Below are 19,970 nucleotides of genomic sequence, written 5' to 3'. Positions count from 1 at the left end.
CACTCTGCTTTATAGAGGTCCTCTATGGTCAGATTGTGTTAAGTTTATTAGTAGGCCATGCTACTGAACTTACAATGTTTATTATGTAACTGTTCTGATAGTTTTATAAATGTAAAATGTGAAATCTTGCCACTGGAGAAGATGCGTATTCTTTGTTCTCATACAAATTACATTGTTAAACCAAAATTTTTCCTGAACTGTTGTTATTGCGCAGTATAATATGGGTTCAAAATAAGAAAATTATATGGTGCAAGAAACTGTAAAATATAGGTAAAGTAGAAGTTCTTTTCAATATAACATGTATACCTAAATAAAGAAATAACACCGAAGCATTGCTTGCAAATGAACAAGAAAAACAGCAAGTTTTAGGATTCAAAGAAGCAATTATTATATCTTACTATTTTAGTGATAATCTGACTACTCATATATTTACTCTGAAACTGCGGTAGTACAAGGTATATGGGAGAAAGATGTATAAAAATGATCAGATTTTAAAAAAATACATTGAGCAAAAGTGTGTGAATGGAAGCCTGGAGATAGACATAGTTACTGTTTGACTCCAGTACAGTCTTTTAAAATATTCCTCCATACAAAGTTTCTACACTTGGGTCTCATTCGCCAAAAGATAATATGCATATCATAAGTTGTAAAACTGTTCCCCACTAAGATTAAACTGACTTATTCCTCCCCTCTGTCCCTTCACACCTTCCTTTTTTCACATTCAAGAGTAATTTTGTACATATATCATAGTACTCACTTGTGTATTATTTTGATCTGTATATTCTTATACTTTTATTAATCTTTGAGTATAGTGTAATATAAGGTTAATTTTTTATAGCTTCTTTGTGTATTTCATTATGCTTGTGTTTATCATATAGATATATTGTTGTGAAAGGATGCACAAAGTTGGAAAAGCAATCTTTGTGCAGCTATAAATTGCCACTGATGTGTGAACTATCTGCTGAGTCTTAAACCGACTGAGGATGGCGTAAAAAACTGAAAGCCTGTTTGCAATTAAATATAAGATAAATATCATTGTGGAATAATAATACTGTGTATTTCAGTTTTTAAAATGATGCAAGAATTTATGACCAATCTACAGAAGTTTCACTTGCTACATGGTTTTTGATACTCTTTTGCAGAATAGGCATCTTGCTAGAAGGCAGTGCATGTATTAGAAGCAGGTTTCAGCATGAGAACTGAAAAACTGATTCAATAAAAAAACTGTATTACACAATTCTAATTTACTAGAACAGCCCACTCGTCATTGTCAATATTACTTTTATAAAATTTGTGCAGTTTTCTCTCCTTTCTTTCTGTAATTTTCTTTCGTCTTCACTCAAAAAAATAATCTATCTTTTTAAATATTATCTCTCCTACTGATTAATCCATATGTTCAGAAAAGCAATATGGGATTGTAGATCTTCCTTGATGCACTCTGTTATCCCCTAACTGGTTTCAGTGATAACTCACCATCATCTGATACGTGCAGTTCATTTACTTTTTCTGTTTCGTAGTTGCCACAATATTAATACTCTGCTTTATTTTCTCATAGAACATGTCATGTTAGCCTCAGTTTTCTAAGGGATGACTTTGAAAGCTAAATGAATTACTTACTATACCTGCTACCATCATTTTTTACCATCATTTTTATCAGCTGTTTCTATCTTCCAAGACATTTGGCTAATGATGTATTCTCATTTGGAAGCAGTGCTCTAGAAATGTAAGGTCAGTTCATGACCTGCTTCATGGCAGGGGGGGAGTTATTAATGTGATGATATGTATGAAACAGAAAAAGCAAAAGAATGAGGATAAAATATATTACTAATTATTTTTATTTTTTAAATCACATTTGTAAATGGAAAGAAGAAGGAACAGGTATTACAATTACAAAAGAACCAATGAAAACTATGAAAACAAGGATTTCGTCTTTAATAAAAACAGTCATAGAATCACATATAATACAGTGTTTCAGAATGAGTTAAAATCTATGTACAGCAAATTTAAACAGCCAAATATATAACAACAATGGAAAAATGGAATGAGGGAAAGAGACAAACTGTTAAACCCTTATGAGTACAAAGTACAGTCTTTGTATATCACCACATGCTATATCTTCATAACTTCATACACAACCACCACAGTTCTGGGAATGAGTTCTTCAGTCAGTTTGTAGCTTTAGTGGATAATTTTCTAGTTATTCCTATCTTCACTATTTTTAACAACTGTTTCTTCCTTACAAATAAGGTGTTGGATGCTGCATTTCCATCACAGTATTTATTTGCTTCTCAATTTTACTAATCAAGTTACCTTTTAATTTGATGTATAAATCCAGAAATTGAGTACATTTGGCTTTGAGCAAATGTAATTATAGTATTTGTGTAAAGTGTTGAAAAGGTATGTGGAAATATACTCGGTTGATTCTTGAATGAACATATCTCTGCCTCTAGTGGTGCATGTTATGTAAGGTCACACTTTGAATATGTCATGCATTTTAACTTATGACCTTTTAGGGTCATTGAAACTGACACACACTTCAAATTGGTTGCAAAATATAAATGTAGATTTCTGTTGTTGTATGTTTGTCACAGAATTTTCTCCATTGTCTTTTTGATTAAAAGAATCTTTAAGTTCTTTGTAATGACACTCAAAGAAAAATTTGAGTGCTCTGGTTTTGGAAAGTAATTAATATTCATTATTTTGCTGCTCAAAAGCTTCAAATGAGCCACAGTGATAATAATTAAACTAGTGCTTTCAGTAATTTCCACCTGTACATCAAGTGGCAGTAAGTAATCTGATCTCTTTCTGTAGCTGTAATAATAAAACATATTGTATATTGTACCTATACATGTATCTGTGTGGTTACAGCAAATTCAGTTGACCAGAAGGAAAGCTCTTTTTTTTTCAAATTTTGGCCCTGCTGGCAAAACTATGCATTCTGCTGTACATGTTCTTGTGGTATAGGAGATTATAAAGAGTTGAACAAGAAATATCACTACCAGTAAGTTTAGTTGCGGGTGGAAGTTAGATACCACTAATAGAGACAAGAAAGCACAGACTTGCCAGAATTATACAGGAGCTGCAATTACACTGGAGAAGAATACGCAGAATTTGGTAATTTTGCATGCACTGTAGTAAAATAAACTGACAGCCATGCTGTTGTAACAGAAAGGCTCAATAGCTAAATAGATGCCAGATTACAAATCCAAAGGTTTAAATCCTCATTCAGTTCAAGGGTTTTTATCTGTCACTTATCACTTCTTTTACCTCTGGTATACATATGTTAAAGTGAAAAATGTAAAATTTTATTGTCGTTCTGATTAAATTGTAGGTTCCCCATTAGTCCTCCAATAAATGACTCAGCAGATCAGTTTAAAAGTCGGAGAGAGGCAATGACATACCACCTCCAGTATTAAAAGTGCTGAGATGTTCAAACCCACCTTAACGTTGACGATGGCTTCAGTTTTGCCTTGACAAGAAACATCTGACAAAACGTGATTTTTTTTTATTCAGATGAGAACAGTGACCGATGACCAGTTACTAATAACTGTGTAATATTTTCATAGCTAGACATGCATGAAAACTTTTCGACTAAAATTCTGGTTGTGAGCTTTGCCATAAAGAACTAAATTTCATTGAAAGTGTTGTTTTCTAGATCTCTCTGTGCTCAGACAGAAAATAAATACTTAAACTCTCACTTTGTGTGGGAGTTCGGTAACCCTTACAGTCACTTACAAGGCTGTGACTTTTCATTGGTGAAGTGTTGTAGGAGGTGCAGTTACCATTAATGTAAATCAGAAACAGCAAAACATTTCTATTTGCAAATTTCTGTTCCATGGAAAATAGAAAATAATATGATACAATGAGAAATGGTGAGCAGGTGGCTCATGTCAGTTTTTGGGCAATCAAGCAATCAAGTTTTTTTCTCTAGTGACTAGATGACAACTTTCTGTAGACTAGGTGACAATATGCAGTTTTGTGCCACCATGCAAAAGAATAGATGATACAAAAGTGGAAGCAGTTAGTTATACTTTTCATTCTTATATGCTCTTTGCTCACATCTCCTTCTTTCCCATACACCTATTCAACACTGAATTCCCAACATCTCTTTTCAGTGGCAGTAGCCATAATTTGAAACAATGACATATAAATATAATTTTTTTCCATGTCAAAAACTATGTGTCCTTCAGATAGGTACCACAAATTTGTTGTGATGAACTACCTAGAAAAAAAAGAGCTAGTATGCCTCCCAGCATAAATATAATTCTATTATAAACAAAAAACAAAAGTGATGTTAGGGAAGTTCATTTGAAAAGGAATATGAAGAAAAAACTGATGCTGTGTACACACCAGAAGTGAAAAATATAAAATTTTGAAAATTTTTCTTACATAAAAAATCATCAGCACAAATGTATAACTTTTCAGTCGAATGAATCTAAAGTGATTTTATAAGAGAAGTCATATATAGTTGAAAATGTTAACTGAAGGAACTTTTAAAAAGCAGTTTAAGAACAGGCTTACCCTAAAATTCCCCTATACCTTGGAAATGTCACGAAGAGAAATTTTAGCATCAGTTATATCTTGGATATAAAGATAGTGACAAATTGTATGTATTCAACTTAATATTTTACTGTGGTGTGATATATAGCACCATGGATGGCAGTATTCTGCAACACTGTATAAACATTTATGGAGCATAGATAAGGCTATATTTGCTCTGTCATTGGTAACATATGTAAAATTACATATTGAAGACACAAAAAGATAAAGAAAAACAACTTAGTGAGTTCCAAATATGCATTCTTCTATGATGCAGTTGCAAGTGTATAAATTCCAGGTCTAAAAACTTTCAATGGTAAGACAAGGGAATGTTTGGTGATTTTGTAACACAGAAATAAACTATTGCATGGAATCAATCATTGTGACATATATCTACATCATTTGCATGCTTTCAGCTGTTCAGTTTCTGACCTCCTACATTTACCAGTTTTTGGTTGCTTATTAAGAGTAGTTACAAACATTTCTCTTATTATAGTCTTCATTTTCAATATCACACTGGCTCTTTTTCTCTGTGTGATATAGGTCATACAGCATTTTCTTTGTGTATGTATTACTCTAAAATTTCTGAAATACTGCAAGAAGATGTCAGATGATTAATTTCTGCTTTCGAATTTTGCTTCTTACTCAATTTTTATCATCAATGAGTGGAGAAAATACCAGAAGTACAGAAGTGCCTTATGTTTCTTTGGTAGTCATCATCTTTACATAATGTTCTTCCTACATTTTTCTAGAAAGTCATATATCCTTATCTTCCATTTTGCTAGAGCATAGAATGGTGACTGCAATGAGAATGTCAAAACTTAACAGAGAACTGTGGTACCTTCATTATCTGCACACTGAAGTTTTGGTGAAATTTCTCCAATGTCATATTAGGGGCCTATCCAACTGTCCATGCTTTCACATTGTCTCTCTGTATTTCATCTTTTCCTTAATTATCAATAATTTATGTTAGTTAATTTATTTCTACTACTTTTGGAAGCAATCCAGAACTGCCATCTTTAATTTTTATCATAGTTTTTCATTGATTTATTCATTTACCATTCTTGGTAGAATGGTCATGTAATTCTCTTTGATATCCTACACATTTTTTATTTCCTCACATGGTACGATCTTGTCAGTTGTCCCTTTTTACAAAAATAGGCTATGAAGTGAAGATAGTGTAGTACATAATGAAGGTTGCAGCACAGCATTTTCTATGCATCAGTGTTCTGTAAAAATGAACAATGTTTTAGCAACAAAAAAGTGTGTGAGAAGTATGACAAAGATTTTTGAGTTCCTCATGTGAGACAGAAAATACATTAAGTAGAAAGATCAGGACTGAAGGTGGAATCATACAGTAATTCAATCATTCATTCATGGCATAGTTGTAAGTGAGCCTTAAGCCTCTTTTAGTCAGCTGCACATTGAATTGCAACAGACTGCTACCACTCTTGTGACACTCTATTGTGTGTTATACAACATTTTCTCTATTTAGCTGCATAGCTCAAATGATTCAACTAACTAACTAACTAATTAAATTCCTAAAGTAATGCAGTAAAATCTTTCTCATTTTAACTTTAAGAGTAAAATTTTAACATTTTGTCCTTCAAATAATTATTCTGGTATTTCTTCTTGAAGAAGAATGGAAAATTCATGTTTTTATGTGATTCATTGCAGTGTGGTTTTAAGAAAGCATGCAAACCAGGCATCTGTACAAAGGGGATCAAAGAGATAAAATGTTTTTGTTAAGAGGGTAGAATGAGTACCTCTATGGGAAGAACTTCTTGTTCTATTTTGTAAACTGGTTTTGGAGATACACTTGAATAGAAATCAAAAAGTTCTTTTATCATGTAAATATGTACAAACATTTCAGTGTGTGGTACTTAATGTAAAAAAATCTGATTTTTTTATTAAAATTAATAATATGACTAACTATTAATACATTCTCAATTATATATATCGATTTTCAGTCAGAGCTGTTCACAAAAGTTTATATCCATTTGTATACATAAGAGCACATAATCTGTCCACATCATAAACCATTTAAGGCTGTTGCTGGTAGGAGTGGACATCTACTTTAAATCTCTCTTAACTAACAATTATACTTTCTTCTGATATCCTTTAGTCATTACATAATATTCCTCCTTATACATGTAACTGTTGCAGTATTTGCAAAACTGTACACATTTATCATAAAGTATGCTCATCCAGGTAACACAAGTTTTCAAATACCATATCAATTTCCACTGAAAAGAATAGTGATCATCAAACAATAATGATACTTTTGCCAATAAGTCTATAAACTGTCCATTCATATAAACTTTATTTGAGGCAAATAATGATTAAGCTCACCATTGCAGCCAGGTAGAGTATTTCATACTGAGATAAGCATTACAGCTCACAATATGGTGTTCCATTTGATTTCTGACTCCTCTTTAAGAAGCCACTTGTAGTGCTGGATCACAATGTAACTGCAACTTCAAGCTCTGTAAGCAATTGAGATGCAGCTGTGTGTGTCGCAGCTTCTAGACTTTTATCATCCCCCTGGGAGCCTCACACGTCTGGTGTGACTTTTTGCAGGTATCAGTGGCTGGCAGATCGGCTCGCAGAGCCAGATACGCAGACACCGTTCTCAAGAGGGCCACGCCGTGCCTCCATCACTGCTGCCCTTTCTTCCTCCTCTTCTTCAGCAAGCAAAGCTTCTTCATCACCTAGATCTTCCTCATCCTCCTCCTCTTCTATCACACTGTTCTGTATCCAGTCACGGATACGGTCCTTCTTGGTAGAGCGATCAACTGTTGTTTCAATGCCGTACTGAGTAAGTGTGTAAAGCAGCTTGTCCTTCTCTTCCTGGCTGCTGTGGAAGCTGTACATGGATGGGCAAAGCTCATCGTCCTCACCTGCAACACAAATTATCATCTAATAAGGTTTCAGCACCATGATTGTCTATGCAGCAGACTTGCAAATATAGTTTTTTTGTTGAAACTAATCTTGTGAAACTGCTACTGGCACAACTGTTCAAGTGTCACTTCAAGTGATATTAATTTATTCAGCAAACACTGTCCATAGACTGCACCAAGAAGGAGATAATCCAGCTATACACAAACAAAAGAGTTATAAGGAACTTAATCTGTAGATTTAATTGAGAATAAGCCATCACTATTTTGCTTGATATTATTTGTGCTTATGCCATGTAAGGTAAAGAAAGCTGCTGCTTTCTAGAAAGCTGCTCTCACAATATATTAAATATCTGCAGTTAATCTTCAATTCGTAGCTCAGTATTTACTTGAATCCACTGACATTTTACAGAGTAGGTGGTTGTGTCTATCATGACTGCATGTCTGAATTCAATCCTCTTGGTTTTCATGTCACATCATTTTGAATAAAATACATGAGTTTTTGATCTCCACTATCATTGTCAGAAGTAAAAACCACTTGTAACACTGAAAATGCAGATAAAATACCTTCTGCACCATCCAAAATTTTTCACTGTTTAATATCTGTTGATAATTTGTACTGTACTTCTGATTCTGAAACTGTAAGCTTTATTACAGAAATTATATTTAATACATAATGGACATAACATTGTTTTTATTTCTGGTAGTATATAATTGATTGTAATTATAATGAAAATTCTGTTAATTGCTGGACAATAGCCATGAGAACTTTATATAGCAAAAACAAAATGGCAGTAGCTGTGCTGTTGTTTATCTTGAGAGCATTTGTCATGTTGTGAGCAAAGAGGAGGCAGGGCAGCCTGAGTCATGAAAGAGTGTGGAAGTGATTGTTGGGTGCTTCCACAGATGTGGTGTGCAGTTATGATCACGCTAGTGTAGGTGCACATATTTCGTTAACCCACAAATATTGAGAGCATGGTAGGAGTGAACAGGCAGGGGAAAGCTGCAATTCTAACTGTTTCCTGTCCCATAATTATCTGTGACTCTAGAAATGATTCATAGTCCTCCACCAGCCTCAGAATTGGCATCGGCAACATTCTTCTCCGTGTACAACTAATACTGTACAGGCATTACCCAATGGCATTGCTTTCACAATTTTCGACCAACTTTCATCAATAATAACCTGCAATAGTTATAACTTGTAAGGTACCTGTGCTGCCATTGTCCTCAGACATTATTACCAAGCAAGGTCCGTTTCCTTTCCATGCAACTACCGAGTGTTGTAAAATTATGAAAAGTGATTAACTACTTACTGCCAGTTTTGTTTCTTTGCTAATGACCAGTTCCAGTCTACATTTTGCTGCCTCAGTGACTGTTCATTCTTGTATTCCATAATAGAGGCGTAACTAATTTATAGTTTTGAGTATTAACTTCAATCACTTAAAGTAATGTTAAATTTCGCTGGTAAAACTAATAAATAAACATACAGTACAAATTGAGAGCATGAACTTTCATTTATTCTGTATTTAACTTAGCAAGTGACTTCTGCTGGCTTGGTATGTATTTTATTGTAGTTATATTAAAAGTAAAATCAGTCGCTATTTTGCTTAAAGTAAATTCAGTTCAGTCTTTCAATAATGAAAAGTAAATTGCTTGTCCTTTCCTAATTTTTGGATTATGTTATGCTGAGCTTACTGAAAGTTATTTTTTTATGTAATGAAGTTTCAGTTACAGCCGGTCATTTACTTAACCAGTAACTTCATTCAACTTTGCTTTCAAAATTTAGTATTTTGGATTAAGTAACTGCAGACTCAGTGCTTTCTGATTAATTTATTTTCTCATGGACTGTTGTGTTGTGGAAAAGCATGATAACCTTATGTCATCACATGTGATTATTTACTCAGTTTTCTTTATTGTTACCTTTTTTAGGATTTTGGATATTCATTGCCCTAGTAGGCCAGTGACAGTTTAATTATCATTTTTTGGTAATCAGTATTCCTTTTGTATTAAATATTACATGGTACCCTTTCCCCCCCTGTGAGATTCCTGAGCAACTGCACTAAATTTCCATCCGTTTCAAAATTGTCAGCAGTATATAGAATGGGTTTAGAAGGGTCTGTTGTACACTTTCTTCCTACTAACCAGTATTATTTTTCTTTGGTAACGATAGCCTTACTCACTGTAAAATTTCATTAGGCATACACAATCACAATCAATTATTTCGCAATCCAGTAGGCTGATTAGGGAGGGAGTAAAACAGGCAACATGATGAGCACAAATGAAACTGATAATTAGATTGTACTTAACAGGGAACAATCGGTAGAACAAGGTGAACGCTGGCAGCCGAATTCATTGTTTTATTACTGTATTGTATTATTACTGTTATTATTAGTATTATTATTATTATTAATTGGACGTATCCTCTGCGATGCACCTCACAGGGATTTGCAGAGTATAGATGTAGAAAAGGAAGTACTGGTCATTAAAGAAGAGGCAGCCACTGTTAAAGGGACAATGGTGCCACAGGCTTCACTACACTGTGATTCGCTGGCGGAGTCAAAGAAGCCAAAATTGGATAAAACTTCCGTTATCAAGCAGGTCATCGCGCAGGACAATGGGGAACAGTTGGAGGTATGGCCAGGTTGGTTTGCTTGGATGTACGATGAACTGGGAAGCATGTAATGGGGAGAGTTGACAATATTTGATGCTTCCAAACCCACATGAAATTAGCGTTTATGAAGAAATGGAAAACTCTGTACCAAAGAGACAGGCCTTTCCAAATGTTATAGTAATTGAAGTAGCCAATCCCAAATATGCTGGTGATAAATAAAACCGAGGTGATATTTCTGATGAGGGCCAAGACGAGTTTGCTGATGATGAGTGGGTAGGACTAATTGGAAGCCACATAGATTACAACATCTATGAGGTTAAGGCTGATGTCATACAGCCAGACGAGAGTAGTATGGGTTGTGTGGGCTTGGGAGAAGAATTAAGAGCAGAAACAGAGCACATTCCTCCAAACAATTTGGAAGATGCTAGCCATCTTTCCGAAGAAAATTTACCTGACTTGACAGTTAGCAAATTGTTGGTAATATAATTGAAGAAATTGATAAAATTCATGGTTAGGAAATTGTTATTAATACAATTGAAGAAACTGATAAAAGGGTTACAGTGTTGGGGTCAAAATAGCTTCAGCAACTGCTGAACAGGCAGATAGAAATTATGAGTGTCCAAGAGCAGGAAATTAAAAAACAACCAGATAAGGCAAGTCAGCAGGAGAAGTGAATCGGACACAACATTACCAATTACTAGGGCACGATGTGTAAGGAACAGTACCACCTTCTAGGAGGAAACCGTGCATACTGGAACTGTGGCTGCATGGTACAGCGCTTATTAGACCGCCGTCTCTTAACAAAGTGTGATTGGATAAATGGTTCATTAGATCTTTTTTTTCCGTATCCTCTCATTGATCAATCACTAGAGTTTGTACACGATAGAAAAAATCACGGCTGGCCAGTGTGGCCGAGCGGTTCTAGGCGCTTCAGTCTTGAACCGCGTGACCGCTACGGTCGCAAGTTCGAATCCTGCCTCGGGCATGGATGTGTGTGATGTCCTTAGGCTAGTTAGGTTTAAGTAGTTCTAAGTTCTAGGGGACTGATGACCACAGATTTTAAGTCCCATAGTGCTCAGAGCCATTCGAACCATTTTTTGAAAAATCACCCTGTATATGTAATGATGATGATCATTATTACATAATATTCTGCCTAGTGGCAGGTCCATGTCTTCGTATGCAGAATTTCTGATTCCACTGTTCCCTGTCTTCAGCTTCTTCCTTCAGTCTGTTGTATCTCTTTCGATCTTTCATGTCGTGCAGATGTTGAATTCTTCTTCTCCCTCGTCCAGTGTTTCCTCTGAGTTTCCCTCCAATGACATCATGTATGAGTCCCTCGTGTCTAACTACATGTCCAATCCAGTTGGCCTTTTTCTGAAAAATTGTACACAGAATACTTCCCTTCTCTCCTACTCTTCGCAGTACATCGTCATTTCTTATGCGATCTGTCCACTTGATCTTCTGCATTCTCCTCCAGCACCACATTTGAAAGCTCTCTAAGTATTTTCTCTCCTTCTTTCTCATGGTCCATGTCTCTGCTCCATGCAGCGCAATGCTCCAAATGTAGCACTTTATCAGTTTTTCCTCAATGTCAAACTCAACTTGCTGGTCAGTAGAGTCCTCTTGTTGTTGAAAGCAGCTTTGGCCATGACGATTCTTGCTCGGATTTCGTTGATGCATCCTTTGTGATAAAACTTCCCAGGTACTTGAACTGATTCACATAATGTTGCATACTAAAATAACTTAACCTTTCTGGATAGGGGCAATAACATCTGCAATAAGCTTGGAACACTGATGTAAGCAAATCATTACCACATTAAAACATTTTATCAAAGTTATTGTTATTCTTATTAGTCTACTAAAATCAAAGGCATGTTCAAAGTGGTAGTGATGGAAAGTGTTATTTGGGACAGAGAACCAGTAAAATTAACCCCGGTGGGGGGCTGGGAAAAAACTAAGTGCTGAAAGCAGCAGACAATAGAGTTACCTGAAGTGGACCTATATACTGACAGAATTATAAAAGAGCCCTCCTTCAGTTTAAGTTGACAGGCACATGCTTCTATTTGTTGCTCTAGGCAAAACTTTTTTGTATCTAAGCTTTCTACACAGTAATAACTTTTGACATATGTGGCAACTCCTCCTCCCACCTTATTCTCTCTACTCATATGTGCAGCTAGTTTATAACCTTTTCCATATCAGACACAATGTGATGTTCAGACAGGCATAGTATATCTATTACATTATTAGATTCAATGTCATCTAAACAAACCAGGAGCTCATCTACTTTACTCTTCAATCCCGGAATATTTTGGTGAAAAATGGTAACATTATTTTTTACTTTACTTTTCTGAGAATCTACTTTTTTCTCTAATCCACCAATATTTTGGTTAAATATGGTAACATTATTATTTACTTTCCTGTTGTGAGAATTTTGTGAGTTTTGGACCTCTTTAGCACCTGCCTGCCTGAACTTCTCATTGGACACTAATATTTGCCTAAAAAAGAGGTACATCCATGAGTACTAGTGTCCCCCCTTATGGATTTCGCTCAACCCTGCCAGTTTACTCTTCTCTTTCCTATTGAGATGTAGGCCATGTGAAATCCCCCCTATCAATAGCCTCGACAGGAACCAATCCAATGTCCGACAGAATGGCCACCCTACGCAACTGATCCAACTCCATATTTACCCTCCTGACAGAGCGGTTCAACTGGGGCTGATCATGCCGCACGAAAGCAGGCACCAGCCCAACACTGGTATGGGTCATTGCTGAGGCTATTTTCACCAGGTCACACTCAATGCCGTAGCCCTGATCCCTATCAATGCTGTTTCCCACTCCACCCAGTACCATCACATGATCCTGCTTTGTCAATCCCTTGCACAAGGAACCTATATCCTCTACCACCTGGCTAAGACTTGCACTTGGCTTGAAAAAGTTTGTGACCTGGTACCTGTCACCTAATTTTTCCTGCAAAATCTGGCCCACACCTCTTCCATGGCTGCTACCTAGCAACAGAACTTTCCTCTTACTGTCTACTTTTTTTGAAACAATTGGTTTCCTAGTGAAATTCTGTTGCATCTTAACTACATCTACTTCTACTGGAGCCTATTCCTTACTTATAGCATTTAAAAGGAAATTAAAAGAATTTCTTAATGGCAACTCCTTCTACTCATTAGATGAATTTTTGGATATAGTAAGTGTGCAATTTCCCAATCCCCACAAAAAAAAAATTAGTGTCATGTCATATTTTGTCTAATGTAATATTGACGTCTGTTTGTAGTAGGGTTCTGGAGCATATACTGTATTCAAACATTATGAATCACCTCGAAGGGAACGATGTATTGATACGTAATCAGCATGGTTTCAGAAAACATCGTTCTTGTGCAACGCAGCTAGCTCTTTATTCGCACTAAGTAATGGCCGCTATCGACAAGGGATCTCAAGTTGATTCCTTATTTCTAGATTTCCGGAAAGCTTTTGACACCATTCCTCACCAGCGACTTCTAATCAAGCTGCGGGCCTATGGGGTATCGTCTCAGTTGTGCGACTGGATTCGTGATTTCCTGTCAGGAAGGTCGCAGTTCGTAGTAATAGATGGCAAATCATCAAGTAAAACTGAAGTGATATCAGGTGTTCCCCAGGGAAGCGTCCTGGGACCTCTGCTGCTCCTGATCTATATAAATGACCTGGGTGACAATCTGAGCAGTTCTCTTAGGTTGTTCGCAGATGATGCTGTAATTTACCATCTAGTAAGGTCATCCGAAGACCAGTATCAGTTGCAAAGCGGTTTAGAAAAGACTGCTGTATGGTGTGGCAGGTGGCAGTTGACGCTAAATAACGAAAAGTGTGAGGTGATCCACATGAGTTCCAAAAGAAATCCATTGGAATTCGATTACTCGATAAATAGTACAATTCTCAGGGCTGTCAATTCAACTAAGTACCTGGGTGTAAAAGTAACGAACAACTTCAGTTGGAAAGACCAAATAGACAATATTGTGGGGAAGGCGAGCCAAAGGCTGCGTTTCATTGGCAGGACACTAAGAGATGCAACAAGTCCACTACAGAGATAGCTTACACTACACTCGTTCGTCCTCTGTTAGAATATTGCTATGCGGTGTGGGATCCTTACCAGGTGGGATTGACGGAGGACATCGAAAGGGTGCAAAAAAGGGCAGCTCGTTTTGTATTATCACGTAATAGGGGAGAGAGTGTGGCAGATATGATACGCGAGTTGGGATGGAAGTCATTAAAGCAAAGACGTTTTTCGTCGCGGCGAGATCTACACTCCTGGAAATTGAAATAAGAACACCGTGAATTCATTGTCCCAGGACGGGGAAACTTTATTGACACATTCCTGGGGTCAGATACATCACATGATCACACTGACAGAACCACAGGCACATAGACACAGGCAACAGAGCATGCACAATGTCGGCACTAGTACAGTGTATATCCACCTTTCGCAGCAATGCAGGCTGCTATTCTCCCATGGAGACGATCGTAGAGATGCTGGATGTAGTCCTGTGGAACGGCTTGCCATGCCATTTCCACCTGGCGCCTCAGTTGGACCAGCGTTCGTGCTGGACGTGCAGACCGCGTGAGACGACGCTTCATCCAGTCCCAAACATGCTCAATGGGGGACAGATCCGGAGATCTTGCTGGCCAGGGTAGTTGACTTACACCTTCTAGAGCACGTTGGGTGGCACGGGATACATGCGGACGTGCATTGTCCTGTTGGAACAGCAAGTTCCCTTGCCGGTCTAGGAATGGTAGAACGATGGGTTCTATGACGGTTTGGATGTACCGTGCACTATTCAGTGTCCCATCGACGATCACCAGTGGTGTACGGCCAGTGTAGGAGATCGCTCCCCACACCATGATGCCGGGTGTTGGCCCTGTGTGCCTCGGTCGTATGCAGTCCTGATTGTGGCGCTCACCTGCACGGCGCCAAACACGCATACGACCATCATTGGCACCAAGGCAGAAGCGACTCTCATCGCTGAAGACGACACGTCTCCATTCGTCCCTCCATTCACGCCTGTCGCGACACCACTGGAGGTGGGCTGCACGATGTTGGGGCGTGAGCGGAAGACGGCCTAACGGTGTGCGGGACCGTAGCCCAGCTTCATGGAGACGGTTGCGAATGGTCCTCGCCGATACCCCAGGAGCAACAGTGTCCCTAATTTGCTGGGAAGTGGCGGTGCGGTCCCCTACGGCACTGCGTAGGATCCTACGGTCTTGGCGTGCATCCGTGCGTCGCTGCGGTCCGGTCCCAGGTCGACGGGCACGTGCACCTTCCGCCGAGCACTGGCGACAACATCGATGTACTGTGGAGACCTCACGCCCCACGTGTTGAGCAATTCGGCGGTACGTCCACCCGGCCTCCCGCATGCCCACTATACGCCCTCGCTCAAAGTCCGTCAACTGCACATACGGTTCACGTCCACGCTGTCGCGGCATGCTACCAGTGTTAAAGACTGCGATGGAGCTCGGTATGCCACGGCAAACTGGCTGACACTGACGGCGGCGGTGCACAAATGCTGCGCAGCTAGCGCCATTCGACGGCCGACACCGCGGTTCCTGGTGTGTCCGCTGTGCCGTGCGTGTGATCATTGCTTGTACAGCCCTCTCGCAGTGCCCGGAGCAAGTATGGTGGGTCTGACACACCGGTGTCAATGTGTTCTTTTTTCCATTTCCAGGAGTGTATTTACGAAATTTCAGTCACCAACCTTTCTCTTCCGAATGCGAAAATATTTTGTCGAGCCGAACCTACATAGGTAGGGATGATCATCAAAATAAAATAAGAGAAATCAGAGCTCGGACGGAAAGGTTTAGATGTTCGTTTTTCCCGCGCGCTGTTCGGGAGTGGAATGGTAGGGAGATAGTATGATTGTGGTTCGATGAACCCTTTGCCAAGCACTTAAATGTGAATTGCAGACTAATCATGTAGATGTAGATGTAGATGTAGATCTTGTGTAGACACCTGTTATTAACCTGACACGTTCCACATCATTAGGAAGTGATGTATTCATGATCTATGGAACAAGTACTAATGTAATCTAATCTAGCCGATGTGCTGACCTCCTTGCCGGGTGTCGGTGGGCGCGCGGCCCAACCAGCGGTCCTCGAGGAAGCGGTGCAGGTCACGCAGGTCGCTCGGCCGCTTGTCCAGGCGCGGCTCCAGCAGCTTCCGGAAGAGGCGCTGCGCGCGCGACGACAGCTGCTTGAACAGCTTGGGCCTGCGCACGGGCTGCAGCATGCCGTTGCTGCCGTGCCAGTGCACGTAGCGGGCGTAGCGGGGGTCCTCGGCCGCCGCCTTCTGCCACGGCAGGCACCCCGTCAGGCAGACGAACACCACGATGCCGAACTGCCACACGTCGTGGCACGTCTCTGCCCTGCCGACATACGCAGCGACTGTGCAGGTCCACTCTAGGATAACGGTACACGAGGTTCACTGAACTACACTACTGGCCATTAAAATTGCTACACCAAGAAGAAATGCAGATGATAAACGGTATTCATTGGACAAATATATTATACTAGAGTTGTCCGCAGCTCGTGGTCGTGCGGTAGCGTTCCCGCTTCCCACGCCCGGGTTCCCGGGTTCGATTCCCGGCGGGGTCAGGGATTTTCTCTGCCTCGTGATGACTGGGTGTTGTGTGATGTCCTTAGGTTAGTTAGGTTTAAGTAGTTCTAAGTTCTAGGGGACTGATGACCATAGCTGTTAAGTCCCATAGTGCTCAGAGCCATTTGAACCATTTTTTTTATTATACTAGAACTGACATGTGATTACATTTTCACACAATTTGGGTGCATAGATTCTGAGAAATCAGTACCCAGAACAACCACCTCTGGCTGTAATAACGGCCTCGATACGCCTGGGCATTGAGTCGAAGATAGCTTGGATGGCGTGTACAGCTACAGCTGCCCATGCAGCTTCAACACGATACCACAGTTCATCAAGAGTAGTGACTGGTGTATTGTGACGAGCCAGTTGCTCGGCCACCATTGACCAGACGTTTCCAATTGGTGAGAGATCCGGAGAATGTGCTGGCCAGGGCAGCAGTCGAACATTTTCTGTATCCAGAAACTCCCGTACAGGACCTGCAACGTGCGGTCGTGCATTACCCTGCTGAAATGTAGGGTTTCGCAGGGGTCGAATGAATCGTAGAGCCACGGGTCGTAACTCATCTGAAATGTAACGTCCACTGTTCAAAGAGCCGTCAATGCGAACAAGAGGTGACCGAGACGTGTAACCAATGGCACCCCATACCATCACGCCGGGTGATACACCAGTATGGCGATGACGAATACGCGCTTCCAATGTGCGTTCACCGCGATGTCGCCCAACACGGATGCGACCATCGTGATGCTGTAAACAGAACCTGGATTCATCCGAAAAAAAAGACGTTTTGCCATTCGTGCACCCAGGTTCGAGTACACCATCGCAGGCGCTCCTGTCTGTGATGCAGCGTCAAGGGCAACCGCAGCCACGGTCTCCGAGCTGATAGTCCATGCTGTTGCAAACGTCGTCGAACTGTTCGTGCAGATGGTTGTTGTCTTGCAAACGTCCCCATCCGTTGACTCAGGGATCGAGACGTGGCTGCACGATCCGTTACAGCCATGCGGATAAGATGCCTGTCATCTCGACTGCTAGTGATATGAAGCCGTTGAGATCCAGCACGGCGTTCCGTATTACCCTCCTGAACCCACCGATTCCATATTCTGCTAACAGTCATTGGATCTCGACCAATGTCGCGATACGATAAACCGCAATCGCGATAAGCTACAAGCCGACCTTTATCAAAGTCGGAAACGTGATGGTACGCATTTCTCCACCTTATACGAGGCATCAAAACAATGTTTCACCGGACAACGCCGGTCAACTGCTGTTTGTGTATGAGAAATCGGTTGGAAACTTTCCTCATGAAGGTGTCGCCACCGGCGCCAACCTTGTGTGAATGCTCTGAAAGCTAACATTTGCATATCACAGAATCTTCTTCCTGTCGGTTAAATTTCGCTTCTGTAGCACGTCATCTTCGTGGTGTAGTAATTTTAATGGTCAGTAGTGTATTTACTGTGAAATAAAAACCAATCTACAACAAATACAAAGGCTGTGTGCCAGCAGCTGTGTACATAGCTGTCGGGTTATATCACTGATGTCAGTTGGTTACAAAATTTCTCAACACGTTTTACGTGCGTGTATTCTGGAGACAGTAAATCTCTGCACGGATTACATGAACGACGGTCGAGTGAAAGCCAGCTCGCTCCGTTCGTCCGCAAGACACAGAAGCCAGTAAATACTGGCACCTTGGTTGCTGTTGCGTTCCTTGACTTCCAGAAGACATTCGATACAGTTCTGCACTATCACATAATGAAGAAAACACAGACCATCTTTGTGTTTGAACTGAAGAGTTCCTAGCAACTAGAACATAGAATTTTCTTGATGAAGAGAAATTTTCGGGTTTAAAAGTAGCTTCAGGCTAACCCAAGAAAATGCTAAAGGATCGTTACTGTTGACGTTATATATAAACGACCTACTGGACAATATTGGAAGTTCCATGACGCTATTCACAAACGACGTTGTTGTGTATGTAGAAATCTCTACGAAAAAAACTAGTGAAAAGCAGGGAGACCAGCGGAGGGTAGTTACTTGGTACAGGTACTGCCAAATGATTCTCAGCGTGGCCGAGCGGTTGTAGGCGCTACGGTCTGGAACCGCGCGACCGCTACGGTCGCAGGTTCGAATCCTGCCTCGGGCATGGATGTGTGTGATGTCCTTAGGTTAGTTAGGTTTAAGTAGTTCTAAGTTCTAGGGGACTGATGACCTCAGAAGTTAAGTCCCATAGTGCTCAGAGCCATTTGAACCATTTGAATTTTGATTCTCAGCATAAACAAATGTAACGTACTGCACAAGAATTGACAGAAAGGCCCATCGTTCTACGTGTGCTCGATTGCTGGACAAATAGTAGACACAATTAAATCCATTAAAAATCTGGGACTGTACATCCGCAGAAATTTAAAGCGGAACGGATGCGTGAAACTAGTTAGAGGAGAGGAAGATGCCAGACAGATTCATTGGAAGGAGGAAGGAAGGAAGGTAAGGATTTATCATCCCACCGACAACGTCTTCATCTGATACAGTGCACAAGCTCGGATTGCTTATTTAAGAAGTGGGATGAAATCGGCTATCCGCTTTCATAGAAATCACCCTAGCATTTGCCTGGAGCGATTTAGGGATATCATGGAAAATCCAATTCTGAATAGCTGGAGGAGGATTTGAACCGTCGTCCTCCTACATGTGAGTCCAGTGAGCTAGCCACTGTGGCACCTCACTCGCTGATGTCCACTGGAAGAAACCTCAGGAAGTGTAGTCCACCAACAATGAACGTAACTTACAAAACACTTGTTCGACCGATGTCTGGGTATTGATAGTCAGTCTAGGATTTTAACCAGATAGGGTTGACTGGAAATAGAGAAAATGCATAGAAAAGCAGCACATGTCGCCACAGGATAATTTAGTAAGCGTGAAAGCGTCGTAGAAATGTTGGTCCAACTCTAGTGGCATACACCACAAGAGAAGCGTTATCAGAACAGTGTAGTTTACTTTTAAATTCCAAGAAGATTCTTTCCCGGAAATTTCAACTAAAATATTACTTTCTTCTGCACATATAGCGCCAAAAGACCGAGAAGTTAAATTAGAGGGCATCTAGTTCACAGAGAGGCTTACCAAAAACCATAGTGACCACGAACCATTTGCGACTGGTATGGGGAAGCGCAGAAGTGACAGTGCTATTCACAGTTTCCTCCATATTCCATAAGGCGGCCTGTGCGGCGTAGATGTTGTGTAGGGGAGAAGAAATTAGCGAAAACATGAATTAAACGAGACTGAATAGTTCCAGAAGAGATTCCACAGGAAACGTC

The 19,970-nt window shown here is 40.1% G+C and overlaps 1 protein-coding gene across 1 annotated transcript in view; it reads right to left on the bottom strand.

Moving 5' to 3' along the window:
* Positions 1-6,068: 6,068 nt before the first annotated feature.
* LOC126177001 (serine/threonine-protein kinase meng-po) overlaps positions 6,069-19,970 on the bottom strand; it is a 382,656-nt gene continuing 368,754 nt past the window's right edge. Inside the window, exons 6-7 of the mRNA XM_049924216.1 lie at positions 16,128-16,441; positions 6,069-7,439 (exon numbers count right to left, since the gene is read on the bottom strand). Of these exons, the coding sequence (XP_049780173.1) occupies positions 7,123-7,439; positions 16,128-16,441 (631 nt within the window). The 3' untranslated portion in view covers positions 6,069-7,122. The remainder of the gene's footprint in view (positions 7,440-16,127; positions 16,442-19,970) is intronic.

This window comes from Schistocerca cancellata, chromosome 3 (genome assembly GCF_023864275.1).
Source record: "Schistocerca cancellata isolate TAMUIC-IGC-003103 chromosome 3, iqSchCanc2.1, whole genome shotgun sequence".
Lineage (NCBI taxonomy): Eukaryota > Metazoa > Arthropoda > Insecta > Orthoptera > Acrididae > Schistocerca > Schistocerca cancellata.
This window is presented reverse-complemented; position numbering and strand designations above follow the sequence as displayed.